General features: G+C 31.9%; 1 protein-coding gene across 13 annotated transcripts in view; it reads right to left on the minus strand.

The window, feature by feature from the left end:
- The window catches only part of NBEA (neurobeachin), a 629,692-nt gene that overhangs the window by 481,409 nt on the left and 131,479 nt on the right, over nt 1–16,804 (minus strand). For all 13 annotated transcript variants that reach the window (XM_039873014.1, XM_039873019.1, XM_039873011.1 and 10 more), the window contains 6 exons: nt 11,576–11,728; nt 10,248–10,416; nt 4,082–4,161; nt 3,363–3,425; nt 3,169–3,266; nt 505–597 (listed from right to left, as the gene is read on the minus strand). In XM_039873014.1, the coding sequence (XP_039728948.1) occupies nt 505–597; nt 3,169–3,266; nt 3,363–3,425; nt 4,082–4,161; nt 10,248–10,416; nt 11,576–11,728 (656 nt within the window). The remainder of the gene's footprint in view (nt 1–504; nt 598–3,168; nt 3,267–3,362; nt 3,426–4,081; nt 4,162–10,247; nt 10,417–11,575; nt 11,729–16,804) is intronic.

Below are 16,804 nucleotides of genomic sequence, written 5' to 3' on the forward strand. Positions count from 1 at the left end.
GGGATCGAGCTTTTTCAGGATAGCATAGCCATAGACTGTTCTAGGATTTTTTAAACACAAAAGTAATCAAAAAGCCCCAATGTTAGAAAAGAATACAAAAAATTAATAAAATACTGACTTAGCATGGAAGCAAAAGAAGAGCTCCAACAGAGACCTCATATACATGGCATTCCCCGTGTCAAGAAAGTTTTCATTGAAGTCATGTCCATATATGCTTTACTTTATTTGATGAAATATTTTATTACATCTTTAAAATGAACAGTATTTTATTTTTGGCAAGCAAATATGAATAAACTATATTACTGAAATTGTGATTTTATTCTATAATCTACTACTAATAAGCATTCTTTTATAAAACATTTTTATGACTTTTACTACAAGAAGCTATTATTTTCCACTATAAGATTGCTGTAGTCAAATTTCATGTTACATTAGATAAAAAACTAGTAAAATGAGAATGTCGGTAGGTATTTCTACAATTCATTATAAAAACCATCAACTTACTTGTGACCTAAATGCTTCAGAAAGTATCCCAGAACCTTCAGAGCTTGAACCCAAATACTTTCACTTTTAGAAGCCAATAATTTGTAGATTACCCTAAAAAATATGAAAACAAATGATCTTTTAAGCTCCTACAAATATTAAAAATATAGGCTCTGTATACTTTGCAAATAAATTGTATATACATAAAAGATAAAATATGTCTCAGGATTTTAAATTCTTTGGATAAATGAAAAATTAGCACATTTTATTTTTTTTTAACTTGATCTTCAAACACATACTAAAAAGGGCAATGTGTGACTGATTGTTCATAAGTATTTACTCCCAGCACACTCAACGAAAATTTTCTATTTTAAGATACATGCTTAGGAAGCCATATTTCCTCTTCTCTTAGAATTGCCCCTGACATTTGTTCTTGTTGACCTTTGGACTATGGATCTGCCCAATTATTTCTCTTTTCTCAGAATTCAGAATGAGGTCTGAGAAACAACATTTAGTCTTTGTTGCCCTCTTGAATTAGGAAATGATTTTAAAAAGAAACTATAAGACAGCCTTTCTATGTTCCCAGATGTGAGTCAATATACAGAAAGAAGACTAAGCAGCCATAGAGAAAGTAGTGGAAAACACAAACTTATTTCCTTATAGTTTTCCAATTCCTGCTTCCTACACTAATGAGATTTCTGTAAGAAACGCATATTTTCTTTAACTAGTTTTCTGTTACCTGGAGCAAAAAAGGTTACATGTTACTAGAGACTTTTTGTTTTCTCATCACTCTACTGAAGAACAGGCAATAAGATAACCTCTAGAGTGATTATTCCCTTGGAAGATGATTTTTTCAAAAGCCTCAAGTTCTCAAATAGATACCTATTTAAACTGAAATCTATTTTCAGGATTTTTAAAAACCAAGTTCAGTCATTAAAAAAGACAAATGTGAGAGCAAGAACGTTATATATGTCAAATAAATATTCAGGAAATCATTAAAAAAAAACATTCAACAGCAAAAATAATCTTGAGAACCAAAGTAAAAGCTCACAGCCTAAAAATGTGACTATACTCAAATATAAAATTAGAAATTCCCACAGAACTCCCATTTTCTAGGAATATCTGAGTTAGAGAAAAAAAAGGTGTAAGATCAACAGTAATTATGATTAACATCTGAAACATGAAAACATCTAGAGCATCACACATCTACACTACATAGGATTTTTTTCACAATTAGATAAGTATTTCTTAAAAAAACAAGATAAAGACACAGGATTGTAATACAGTTTAAATAGGAAATTTACTGACAGATCAGTTAGTTAATGTTTACTTGTAATATAATAAAAATTAATCCTAATTCATATGCTTGAGTTGATATTGTTAATATTGATATATAATTTCCAAGCTACTTATAACCTGTGGAGGTTCACTGAATTATACATGTAATAATCTAGATTTCTTTTTAATTCCAATAACTCGGATTCCAGAAAAATAAAAAGGGAGAATCCCTAAGGGGCTAGGTTATGAGTTTGAGTTCATAATACTAATGAAGCAACTGTTTCACTTGTCTCCATAAGTACCTGTCAATCAACCAAGTCTGCAGAATCTTCTGGCTTTGTCCTCTTGTTCTAGAACACCTTTTGCCTATAGTAAGCATTGCCATCGCACTGCCACTGACCTGGCTCATCACCCAGAACACTGGAAAATGAAATAATCTCCCTACTGATCTCACTGCAGAGGTGTTGTTCCTCTCCAAGTCATTTTCCACACAGCTGACTGCATAGCTAACAAAACAAAAATCTGAGCAAATCAGTCCCTCGCTGAGATTTCTTTAATTTTCATCACCAATAGAATAAGATCTTCTGAAGTATCGAAATGTACAGCTTGGAAATATCATAGAGCTATTTTCTAACAACAGGATCAGGACAACAATGGAAAGAGGGTCATTGAAATGCATTGATTTGAGATCTTTTCTCGTTTCTAATATAAGCATGTAATGCTTTAACCGTCCACTGGAACACTGCTTTAGGTGCACTGCATAAATTGTGATATATTGTTTTATTTCATTCATCTCCAAATACTGTCTAAATCCTTCGGATTTCTCCTCTGACCCATGTTTTATCCAAAAGACATGTTTTTTAGTTTACACACACACACACACACACACACACACACACAAAAGAAACAGAATAGATCTAAACTAATCATTCTATCTCTATCCTCAAGCTTGTACTATCTAGCTCTTGAGTTTAAACTCATTTCCAACACTATGCAGCTCTTTTTTTTATTGAAAATATACCACATGCTCTCCTCTGTTGTCTCCTGCATAAGAAGAAAGAAAAAAGAAAAGAAAGAGAGAGGGAGAGGGAGGGAAAAAGAGGAGGGAGGAGGAGGAGGGAGGGAGGGAGGGAGGGAGAGACGAAGAAAATTTGCTTTTCCCACTACTTGAAATGTCTTTACTAGAGCAGTTAACAATTTAATCACTTTTCTTGAGACCTGAGACCATTTCTATACACTTTGTCTGTACTGAGCATTAGAGGATTCATAGAGGCTTTCTCCATCATTCAATTCTTATGTGTAAAGTTTTGCTGTATTTATTCAAAAGTTCATAGAATTGGGGTTATTCTAGGAAGCACAACTGTACTCAATTAAAATCTAATAGAAATATTAATATTATCATCATACCTTATTCCATTTCTTTGATCAAATGCCGGTATCATTGAGGCTGGGTGTTCTGACATTAAAGCCACTAATAACTGTAACACATCATGAATATTTTCATCCTGCATAATAAAGATCACCAATATTTCCTTAGTTAAAATTTTATTCTGATGTTTTGAATACAATCATTAAAACAGAAGACCCAGATCACATCCTACCTCATGCATCGTAAGCAGGTAATTTAATATACTCTGAAGTTCGTCTTCCTTGACCCCTCGATCCTAAGTTTTAAAAAAATCATTAATTTAAATCTAAAAACTTTAAAGACAGGCATCAAAACAATATTTTAGAACTCAAAAATTTAATTAAATTTTTAATTAAAATATCTAGATACTTCATAACTCATAGACATTATTTCACGTTAAATAGTAAATAGAAATTTGTATTTATTCTTTGAAGTTGCTAATATTTGACCTTCATTATAAAGATAGTATATCTTGATCTAACTGTATTAATATTACTATTTTCTAACCATATATCATTTTCTCAAAATAATGCAAATCACTGCTAAAATTTTACAGCATTGTTATGTATTTAACCTTTATTTTCCATTTTCTTAATCTTTTAAAAATCATTCTGTGATAAAATACATAACATAAGTCTTCTCGAACAGGAACACAGATCAATTTTTGGAATGAAATCTTTATGCTAGTTTCTTATGCATATGTTCCTTTTACATTTCTGCTATATCCCTTGGTATGGAGGATCTCAAAGAGTATTTACCAAAAAGTGAAATTCGACAAAAGTTACAGAATTTTGAAAGCAATTCATGAATTAACATAGTTTGTGCTAATTTTACAATAATGATTGTAAACTATGCCAAAATATTGTTTTATCTAACATAGTGCAAGTCTGCAATTATGTAAAATTATTTTACCTTTAGTATGAGCTGTTTCAGAAAAAGTAGCATAAATGCCCGTAGCGATATAATTTCTTTTTGTGATGGCCGGGGACCATCTAGAATAAAAGAGAAAATAAAAACAAAAAGAAAACAAGAAAAAAAAAAGAAACTCACGATATTAAATGCAATAATGCTTAATGCAATAATGTTAGGATACTATGGAATTCTTTAATAGTTATATTTATTATAATTATACAATTTATTAGCATTAATGCAATATAGTTTTAATTATATTAGAGAATCTCAACATTATTTTTCAGATTTTTGGCAATTTCAAATTATTCACTAAGTGTTAGATTTGGGAGAAAATTACTTTTAATAAGTTTTAACATATTATTATCCATTGATAAATGTATACTCATGAAGTACTTACGTGGATACTTTTTCTTACTTTTATTAACTTAATAGGTTTTCTTTTCTAAGTTTTCTCATTGTTTGTCTTATCCTCAAACCTGCCTTCATTTAAAGACTGTCCTCATTTTCACCCCACACATTATATAACAAAACACAGAAAAAGTGACACTGTATTATAATTTGTTTTGCAGCTTTTTTCTTCCATGCCACTTATATATACCAAATACATATTACAGTGGACAGTAAATGCTTATGAGTCAATAAATGCTTATGAGTCAATAAATGAAAATGAAGAACAATTAAAGTATACATATCAGTTCTATAATATGCAAATTATAAATTACGAATATTTAATTACCAATAAAATGAGGACATGCAATGATAAACATATATAATATATAATAACTGAATTATATCTTTAGGATATGTAGTTAGAACCATGAAGTCCTTAAACATCAATACAACCAGGGTTTCTATAGCTTCTTTATGTTTTAAAACTACAATCCCTTTATGTATAATTTCTAACATCTCTTACTCACCAAATATTTACATGCAGATTATTATGTCTCAAAGCAAATTATCCCTCAAACAGCCTATTCCATTCGCTCTTGAGGAGGAACCCTACTGCCCACGTCCCTGACCGCCCTCTGCATTTCCCACCCTGTCCCTGTCAACAGCACAAAGCATCCTTTCCTTCCTCACCAACACTTGGTATTACTTTTTCTTTAAAAAGTCTCTTTCATTGTGAAACGCAGCACACAGAGAAGGTATAAATGTACAGCTTCATGAATTCCTATAAAATGAACATCCATGTAACTACTTAGGTAGAGAATGAACACTGACGGCGGCCTTACAGCCAAACTCACAAGCCAACGGTGCGCAGGTGAGGGAACTGCGCGGCATGGAGGCGAGAGGTCTGACTTACACTCTCTGTGGGCTTCTGTTTCCGTTGTGTAAATACTCCCACCATGACTGATTTCAAGTCAGCCACCAATGGTTTGGCGACCAGCTCATGAAATCCCTGAATATTTAATCACTGGCTGTGGCACCAGCGAAACAGAGCCCTCAGCCTCCCTCAGTCCTCAGCTCTGAGCCACATTCTCCTTCCTGAGCACATTCCCCACTCAGATCCAGAGGGGACAGTCATTATCTTAGTAATAACTATCTCACTTTTATTTACAATACTGCCACCACTTAATGAAATTGGACAAGTTTTATATTACCTTTCCACATCATTTTTTTGTTGTTAGGATGATCATAATAATGGTGCTTATGTCATAGAATATTTTGTGAGGATTAAATGGATCAACATATGTAAAGAAATTAGAATAGTGCCTGGTCCTTTTTAATTGTAAGCACTCAGTAATATTATATATAATTACTATTGTCATATATCACACAAGGTAAAGAGCAGGTTGCAGAAAAATATAAAGCTATGTGTGAATTTTGTGTAGGTGTATGATATAAATTTGTATTTTACAAAATAAAATACAAATAAATTTATCTTACAAATATAAAACTGAATGACAAAACAAATCACAAATGATACGGTTCATGAATAATACAGACGCTAACAATAGTTTAGGAATACACATGTAAACAGAAAATAAGTAAAGCACAGTAAAAATAATAAGAGTTCAAATAAAGAAAAGGCATAATAAACGTAAAATTGAGGATGCCATTATCTCCATGGCTAGAAATGGAAGGAAGATATGCCTTCATGGTAATGTTTTATATCATAAGCTTAGTGATACTTTTATGAAGTTCATTTTATAATTACATATGTAATATCATTTTGTGTTTATGATATATTCAGAATAAATATTGGAAACATCTATAATGTGAAGCATCTATGTGCATGCATGTGTAAGTCTGTGTTTGTATGAGCAGGAAAAAGAGGCAGAAGGATATATAATAAGACTTTTAACACTGGCTCCTTTATAACTTTTCATTTATAAACCTCTGTATTATTTCACTGGCTAACAAGTTCATGTATTACTATGACATTTGTAATATAAATAAATATTTCATAGTGAACAATGTATAATAATAATTTGAGATAAAAGTTCTAAATCAGAGTCATAGCAAAAATATCCTACTTCTCAAAGTAAATGCCTGCATGTAAATAACAGTTCTAAGTAAAGCTAGTGTGGTACAAAGTATCTTTAGTGTCTTTAAAAGAAAGCATTTTAATTCAAAATGGTATTAAAAAATATCATTTAGAAAATTGTAAGTTTCATGTCAGAACTTCACATTCCACTAAATAACAAGATTAATTTCATGTGGATTAGAAAGATGTGTTTAAAAGAATAAAGTAATAAAAGCATAGATTAAAAAGAATAAATTAAACCATAAAAAAATTGTTCTTAAACTTTCTAGTCACTTTTCTTTAAAATATATTTGTTTTCTTCCCTCTCCTCTCTTTGAGGTGGCCAGAGCCAGCAGGGCCTGACAGCCCAGGACCTAAGGACTCAGGAGGTAGCGGAGGCCAAGGACACACCAGCGGCTGGTACCGACAAGGAGGAAAGCCCTGCAGAGTCAGGGCAAGGAGAAGACAGAGGCCAGACATGTCCTGTGGCGAAGAACCAACCGAGATTAAGGGAGGAACAAGGATCACCCAGAGTTTGAGTGAGAAGACAGTCAAAGTCATCTGCAATGTCGAAGCTAAGAAGGTAACAGTGCAGGTATCAGAACACTGGTTTCAAAAACAGAATAAGCAAATATATAAACATATTAACAGTAATGGGAGTCAGAGTTCTCTTTTTGAAGGAAGAAAGCAGTAAATACAATAAGTCGGAGGCTAGACTGAACCATGTGGTTTTGAAATGGAGTTGAAGGTACTGGTATGAACTCATGGCTTTTAATACAGGTAGATGTACGCATATATGTACATCTGTCTCTATATAACATATATAAACTTATATTTCCCAGGTCCTTTCACCAACAATACACAGAAGTGATGATATCTAGAGAGTAATAAGCACACTTAACACCCAGATCTTAGTTTCTAAAAACCATATCCACCAAAACAATCCAGGGCTTCCTAAAGAAATGGCTGATTCCAGGGCTGGGATGGGAAAAGTATAAGATGAGCCAAGAATATTCTGTGCCAGAAGGAAAAGAAGTATTAAAATTTATGGATATCTGTCATAAAAACCTAAGTACTCACATGAAGGGGATCTCACTGACCAAGTCTGAGACAACGTGAATATAAACATAAGTAATACATAAATATAACTCAGAGGACAGCCTTGGGCTGCTACCATCAAGCCAGCCTGTTTTAGTTTGCTGAATCAAACCATGCCCATTCATTTACACACTGTCTAAGGTTGTTTTCTGCAACACAATGACAGAGTTGACTACTTACAACAGAGAGTTTAAGGCTACCTAAGCCTCACAAACTTATTGTCTGGCCTGTCCCAGAAAAAGCCTACCAGCTACTGATGTAACAACAGAATAAAATAGAAACCCATGAAATTTACAGTGATATAGAAACTGAACAAATAAATGGAGGAGAAAAACAAGTTCTTCCTATAGCAGAATTCAAAGTAAATATCTTAGAAAATATCACCATTTGGCAGCATTCAAAGTAAATATCTTAGAAAATATCACCACTTGGCAGCATTCACAGTAAAGATTGATTCTGACAAGAGTCTTCAGTGAACTAAAACCGTAGGTGAATATTTGCACATCTCAATGTATTTCTCCACCAAACACATATTATTACAAAAGAGAATGTAGTAATTTTACAATGGAGAACCCTGGTAGATACCACCTTAATCAAATGATCAAAGTTAACATCACTAGTAATAAGACAACTCAAATCATGTGCCTTTTGACATAACACAATGGGATAGAACTGGTATGACTTCCCTGTGATCCCTTTCAAAAATGAAAAACCTAAATCTTCATGAGCAAACATCAAACAGATCCAAATTAAGGTGCATTCTAAAAAGTAATTTACCTGTATCCTTCAAAAATGTCAAAGTTATGGAAGGCAAGGAAAAATTAAAAGAACTACTCTACATTGAAGAATATTAAAATGACAAGGCAACTAAAAGCAATAAAAAATCTTCAACTGGGATTCAGGGAGAAAAATATATTTTTTTTTCCTAGAAAGGATATTATTGGGATAACTGGTAAAATTTCAATAGGATCTTTGGATGAGACGATAGTACTACATTATGGTTAATTACCTTATTTTATGGTTACCCTGGTTGTCTAAGAGAGTGCCCCTATATTTTAGGAAATAAACAGTAGACTATTAAGAGATAATAGAGCATCACATCTACAACTTATTCTCAAATGATTCACAAAAAATATACATGTGTATATGTGTGTGTTTATATTTATATAATAGTAGAGAATGATAAAGTAAGTGTGGTAAAATGTAAAATATTGGGAAACATGGTAGGGTATATAGAAATTCCTATACAATTCTTGCAAATTTTCTGTAAGTCAGAAATTAATATGTGTGAATATATGATTTGCCTAAACTACCAGGGGTAATGTTTAAGAACAAGGGCTCTGAGTCAGATAAACATGATACATACCAACTTTCATTTCCTAATCTGCAAAAAGGAAGTGATGTTAACAAAATAGTCATGTACAGATATAACCTTATCTGTAAACATGTCTATGTATATATAATTATATTACATATAAATGATTAAACAAAATTAATGTATAGAATGCTTAGTTAGCATAGAGTCCAACTCATGGTAAGCACTCAGTAAATTTTAGGCATTACTGGGTTTAAAAGCAATAGAAAAAGCAGTAAATGAAAGAATAATAGACCTGAGTGAAAATAATCCAAGTTTTTAAGTCTCATCAATAAAAGACATAAAAGAAGGCTAATAAATAAATAGTAAAGTAATAAAATGCCTTTTTCTATTAAAATGATTTTTATAAAATGATAATTTGCAATGCTATTGTGAATATGCTGAGAAAAACGCTCTAACATGCTATTGGTGAAATTGTAAACTGGTACAATACTTCTGAAAAAAAAAACTGTCAGTATTTATCATAAGGCTCTCAGTAATTCTAAACATATCAAAGATGGAGGCAAATAAGTATATAAAATGGAACTGATCACTGCATTACTAATACATTTGATTATTACACAATCAAAACTTTAGAAATATAAATGGTATGTCCTCTTAGATTACTACATAAAGCCAAGAAAAACACACAAAAACATCAAGAAAATCTCAATTCTGTAAGAATTTAAATATTTCAAATATTTAGGCAATGAGAAAGAGTGGAAGAGCAGTTATTTTAACAGTTATTCTTAAGGTTTGGGTTATGAATAATTTTTTCTTCTATATTATTATATTTTCCATGATGAGTATGTATTTTTATGTATTAGAAAAGTTGGCAATATATTTTAAACAACACAACGCAGTGAAAAATTAGTTTCCACTATCCTTGGAAGAAAGGGTGAAGTTGGGAAAAAAATACAAAGAGAGACATTGAAACAACTGTATCAGAACTCACTGGCCATGACCAATATCATTCATCTGTTTTCAATTTTATGAATATATCTTCCTGAATCACAATAAGCATATAGGCTACAAGACAGAATATTATTTATTTTCACCTGCCTTTACTCTAAAACTAATTTAATACTGCAAAACTATAAGCTTCTACTTTACCACAAAAATTTTCAATATACCTGTTTACTACATAAGCGATATTTTCATAACTATGCACGTCTGTTCACAGTAACAGTACTCAGCATGGAGAACAATTACAGTACAGTGTAACGTACCGGTGGAGTCACACTTACCTAATCCTTTAGGTGTAATGCCACTACTGTCAGCAGGATTAATGACCCAGTAGTAATATTTTAACGTGTGCATCAGCTGTAATACTGTTCCTACTCTGCGTATGGTGGTGTAAATGGTAGCAGTTCCAATAAACTCGGCAGACAAATAAGTGTATAGAGAAAGCTGAACCTAATACAGAATATTAACAGAGTATTAAAGTAAATTTAAAATATCTCAAGTGTTTGTTTATTTTAATTTAAATGCAAATTAGTAAAGGCCAAGAAAGAACCCTTTATTACAAGGTTTAAAGTAACTATTTATTATTATTTATATTTTAAAAAGAAAACAATCTGCAACCAACACATTCCAATAACATTTATTTTAATAAAGATAATCTAACAGCTATTAACAATGAAATAATTTTAAATGATTCAATAATTCCATTCAAAGTATATGATAGGATGATTAAATTTTTAAAAAATCAACTATACTAAAGCTTTTAATCAAAGTACATTTCAGCAGCTCAGAGGAACAAAACTAACAGTCAGCTACATTATATTTGTAAAAATACATATCATTGTCATATACCCTGAAAGTTCACATAATTTCAAAATTTCTTAACCATTGCCACTGTATCAGAATCTAACCATGTAAGTAGAAAAATGACAAGTCAAACTCCTTGTTGAGAGAGTCAACAGACTTCAGGTGTGAGTTTACCAATACAATTAACAGGATAAACTGCAATAAAAGTCAGAACTTAAACATCATTTAAACAAAATTATGTGGGAGGTCTGAAAATTATAAAAGAAAGCTCGAATTCATGAAAAATGTCCTTCATTCTGATTTCCACTAGAATACAACAGGGCTAAGTTCAGGTATGCAAAATACTAAAAATTTTATGCAGTTATCTAGAAAAAAAGTGTTCTGTATATAGTTATTTTAAAACAAATAGTATTTACATGTCATGATGCAAATTCTATATTCACAACACAAACAATTTTCCAGTCATAATGATCACAATTATCATCGTACAGTTACCTGTAATTTTCTCTTTTCTTAGTCTTTTAATAATCAGTGTACCAAATTCTCTTTCTTGGAAAGGTATGAATCACATCTAATGACTGCAGAATAGTGTTATTATATCAAGCTTAATTTTTAACTATAGTTTCATTCGTTTTAATACTTGCATATTTAATATTTTGATTTCTAATACTGCCCAATATGACTGCCTCAAATTGATTATAAAATAAGCTGAAAATTCCAAATGTTTTCTACTGAATAGTTTAGTTCCAATTAACTATTATTTACATTACACCAAAATAAAATAAATAAGAATAAAGTTTTATACCTTTGCAGGTGTATGTATCCAGATGGCTGGGTTGAATAAAATGTGATCACAAAGCTGCTTCAGCAAAGGCGCTCCATGAGATAAACCATCAAGGTATTTTGCAAACGATAAAAATTGCTCCAGGACAGCTCTAGTTATATGAACTCTTGAGGACTAAAGAAGGAAAACAGAAATTCAAGCTAAAACTATGCAAAATGCCAAAGACTTTAAGTAAGTTCATATGAATTTTTAATTTGCAACCCTAAATATTTTAAATATAAAATGAAAAAGCAGATTTCCTTTGTACTGAAAATTAATTATATTTAGGAACTTATTTTAAGATAATTCTCTGAGTTTGTTATCTGAAGCCCTTTCCAGGTCAAGTGCAGATAAATGCCTCAGGTTAAATAATGTCACTCTTAAACTAAAGAAATAAACTAAATTATGAATAAGAATTATTTTACTCCAATTTTATAGAAATTGATGAACAAGAGATCTTAGACAAATAAAATTAAAATGGAGGAAAATACCACATGTATACACACACAGGCCAAGAAAGAAAAAAAGAAAAAGAAAAAGACATTGAGTAAGTAAAGTGTTTTCACTAGCTCAAAAACAAAGGAAAAATAAATTGACCCTACTATTCTACTAAATCCTTTCTTCAAAAAGTTACAAATGAGTTGCACGTTTACAATTGCAGAGACTCTTGCTTAGCAAAAACCCTTTCTGATGTATCCATAGTATTTGAAAAAGCTGATTTTATTTTCCTAAAACTATCTTCCTCCTTTGGCTTTCATGACCCTCCTATTACTCCTCAGTGATCTTTGTTTTAAAGACGAGAACTGCTGAAGATTATCCGGCACTCAGTCCCCATGCATACACCCTCACTGGGTTACATTTCATGCTTCCACAGCTTCATATGGTACCATGTCTATGCTGAGCACTCCCATCAAGAATCTTCAACTGCCATTACCAAAACATAACCTATTACCAACGGTATTTAGATAATGAAAGATCTTGCAAAATTCAAACCAAACCTTAAAGCTGCACTGTCCAATACAGTAGCCACTAGTCATATTTGGCTACTGAGCCCTCGAAAAATGGCTAGTCCTAAGTGATATGTGCTGCAAATATACACTCTGGATTCTGAAGGTTTAGAATAAAAAAAAATACAAAATATCAATTTTTTCTTTATTGAGTGTATTTCAAAAGTTACTATTTCATATATAGTAGGTTAAATAAAATTATTAAAATTAATTTCACCTGTTACTTATTACCAAAAAATTTTAAATAGCATATGAGGCTTGCATTATTTTATTTTTCTATTTATTTTATTTTACTAATTATTTTACTTTATATTATTTTGATAAGCTTGCATTGTATTTTAATTGGACAATAGCTACTCTACAGTATAATTTCAGATGAAAATATTAGAGAAAAAACTTCATAAAAGCTAATAATTCAAATGAACTTCAAAAAATATATTTTCCTACACAAATCTTTTCTTTCTCATCTAGTGATCATTTTAGTCATATCACCATCCTCCCTACTGTAAAGAATCAGCTACCGCTCAACCCTAAAACACAAGTCATATTATAGCTTTACCTCCATTATCCACTAACGGAAATCCAACTATTAGTATAAGAATGTTAAAGTCTAATATTACCTACATTCATCTCACTTATGACAAGGACAACTCAATAAATTTGACCTAAGCATGCCATGCATTTTTCACACTTCACAAACACAAATAATTATAGTATGCAAGTAGTTAACAACGATGTATGACTTAGGATAGGAGACAATAAAGAGTAGTGCAGACTGCTCAAGTTACCTAGAAAAATAAAGTTCAAAGTTAAAACACTTTTCATTGAGCCAAACAAAATATTTCTTTGAGCCAATTTCACCTACAAAACGCCCGTCTGTTTTACCTGCTTTCTCTATCATGCTCTATCACCTTGTGAAACTCACATCCATTTCCTTTACCTTACATGTGGAACACTTTTCATTTAATCATTCAGAAAATATACATGTGAGTATTTACTATTTTCCAGGCACTCTCCTTGACACTGTAAAAAGAACAGTTGACAAATCTAAAAAAAAAAAAAAAAAAAAAAAAAAAAGCCTGCTCTCATAGAACTTACATTCTAAGGGAGAAGGTAAGGATATACAATAAATAAAAAGGTAAAATATGTAACAGTTAAATGTTAATAACTACATGAAAAAAACATGAAATTTGTAGAAGGGTGGTTAAAAGAAGATATTACAGAGAAGGTAGCGTGTAATGTTCGAGGTAAGTTACATCTAGCAGTTATTTTAGATTAGTAGGCTTGTCTGTTTGCCCAACCACCAATGGTGAATAGATAAGCAATAGTCCTGCAAAATTCAAATCAAGCCCTAAAAGCATAACTTTACATGAGAATTTTATAAGAAGTGGAAGAAATGATTCCACCAAATAGCTGAGTTATTAAAGTGGAGAAGGGGCAAAAAAATTTGAGTGAAAACAAGAAAGCAAAACTTGAGCATTCATTTCAAAGAAACTTTAATAAAATGAATAATTAAATTCTAAAATATTTTATTCACCGATAGGGGAATAAAATTAAAATAAGAGAGCAATGTTTTATTGTTTTTCAGCTCTCTCCTTCACTAGTTATAACTTCACATTGCTTATCTTATGAATTCTATTTTTATTCCGTAATAATGGTTTCAAGAAAATTATCTGACACATTCTACTCTTCTGCTCTGAAACAGAACAGTGCTATCTTGTTTCTAAATATTCTCACAGATCAGATTTTATCCTATAAAAACTGTCATATGTTTATAAAGAACACTAAAGGAATATAAGATCGGATTATGATTTTAAATTATGAACTTACTGATTTGAGGAAGTAATGCACAATTTGAAAGCAGGTTTTAAACTTGCTCCATGTTATAAAAAGATATGCTAGAAGCAACGCAAGGCTTTCCACATTACTAAAAAAAATGCAGTTGTTTTTTCACAGCAATTAATGTCATTGGGTAGTAGTATTTACATCTAAAATTTACCTTTAGAAAATGTACCTTTCTAAAATTGTGCTTTTCTTTTTTTATTGGCCCACTCAAAATCCTATTCGGCTTAAAATCAATAGCATGTTATAGTTACCTGAGTAGTACTAATTCCTTCTGCCTTTATTGCTGTTAGTTATTCACGTATCTTTCTTTCCTGGTATAAAAATGGATACTATCTATATTATTGATCTTTCCTCTGGTGCCTGCCATAATTCCTCAGTAAATGTTCAACTGAATTCATGGCAAATTCAAAAATAGGATACAAATAGAAAAGAGAAGACAAAACAGATTAAGAGAGGAGAGGATGAGAGAAGACATCCACCTCTGTTTTAATGTGTTTAACTGTTTTTAATATTTTTTTTATTTTGATATCTGCTTTCATTTTCTCAAGTAATGTTATTTTAAATTGAGATTTATGCTTGGACAATTTATAGTTATACATCTGTAAAATGAAAGCTCTGAAATTTAAACTATATGACATTACTTGGTGTGGTGACTGAATGTTTTGTAAGAAGTACTATGTGAGATGTGACTAAATATATTTGGAAGTAGAATGAGAAAAAAGAAAAAAATAACTAAATCAAACATGAGCAATGGATGTTACAGGGAGAAATTGTTACTCAGTTAAAGGATGTCTCTCCCACATTTAGAGCAGGCCACAATGGAATAGATGAGCAGAAATGTTCATTTTTATTGCAGAAACAATTCTATATACATACATAGAACATGCATTATATATTAAGTATGGAAAGTAATATTAATTAGTAGAGGTACATCATAAAGTAGCTGATACTCAATATCCATTTCACTCCTCCCAAGACACCAAGATGGAGCTCCAAGCAGCCCAATCCAATATGAATCACTTGCATGTTGTTAACAAGGGCAGGCAATGATTAGTGCAGAAATCCAGCATCAAAATTCTCACGGCAAAAATTTATTCAAAGTGGGCCGAGACCTAAGCTGATTAATCAAGCTGGAGGGGCAGATCTTGTTTACTAACTGGGAGAAAAGAGCTCCCTCTCCCTCCACCTGGATGTAGATTGGCTGAGAGCACCCAGTCCACCTTTTTAGGACCACAATGACAGCAGCTGTACTGAAAATCATCACTGTAAGTGGCAGAGCAGAGATATAGAAAAAAAGTTCTAGGTCTTTCATGACATAACTGAGACCCAGATACCAAACCCTGAAGCTCAACTCACTGGACATGTTTTGCTGACTCTACTGATTCAGCCTCCAGCCTTCCCCATTCTATGTCTGCTTAGGAGGCTCCCTTGCCTACTGGCTTCCAGTTGGGTTTGACTAGTTTGAGACATCAGCAGGAAACTAAAGGACAGGAAGAAAATGAATTGGGAGTATTTATTCCCCTGGCTTCACCCCTTCAGGCCAATACACTACACATCCCTTTGATGAAGACCATATGGCTGCCAGGGACACCTCCTACAGCTAAAATAACTTTCTCTTTGATTAATGCTAGACGCTCACCTCTCATCTCTTCTAACCTTGCTGATTTCCCTAACGATGCTCACTACTTTTTACAGAGCTGGCATTAAACTCTTTTCCATAAAGTTTGAGTGTGACATCTGTTTCCTGCCAGGACTATGTCTGATAAGCCACCTATCACTAGACTTTATATTACATTATTTCACATTAAAGAAATATGCTTTATATTTCTTTAATGTTTAAGTCATTTTGAATCAAGTTTTTATTAACCATAACCAAAAATACTGAGTACATCAGATACCCTCAAAGTTTTCTTCAAACTCATATTTTGGCAAAATAAAACAAAACAAAAATACCTTAAAAGTTTTACATGGAACAATCTAGATGTGATGAATAAGAAAGCCTCACATCAGATTACCTGGCTTGCTAAGACAGGAGATAAAGCTAAGACAGTTAACCATTAACTTGTTATTAGCTGATGATAAAATAAAAATGGAGCCTTTATTATCTATACTCATAGCAGCTGATCATTTCCAAATAAAACAGTGTAAACACTCATCCGATAAAGCTGAAAAAAGCATTCCTTTTAGGCAGTCAAACAAGCATACGAGTGCTTTTCATTTATTACGTTGAATTCAACAAATATTTATTGAAGCAGGCACTCTTTAAGGTGCTGAAGACACAGCAATAAGGTGAAAAAAATATTTTCCCTGCTTTCATGAAGGCTGAAGCCTATGCTCTAGTGAAAGGAGGCAGAAAATA

Source organism: Pteropus medius, unplaced genomic scaffold (assembly GCF_902729225.1).
Source record: "Pteropus medius unplaced genomic scaffold, Ma_sr-lr_union100, whole genome shotgun sequence".
NCBI classification, from domain to species: Eukaryota; Metazoa; Chordata; class Mammalia; order Chiroptera; family Pteropodidae; genus Pteropus; species Pteropus medius.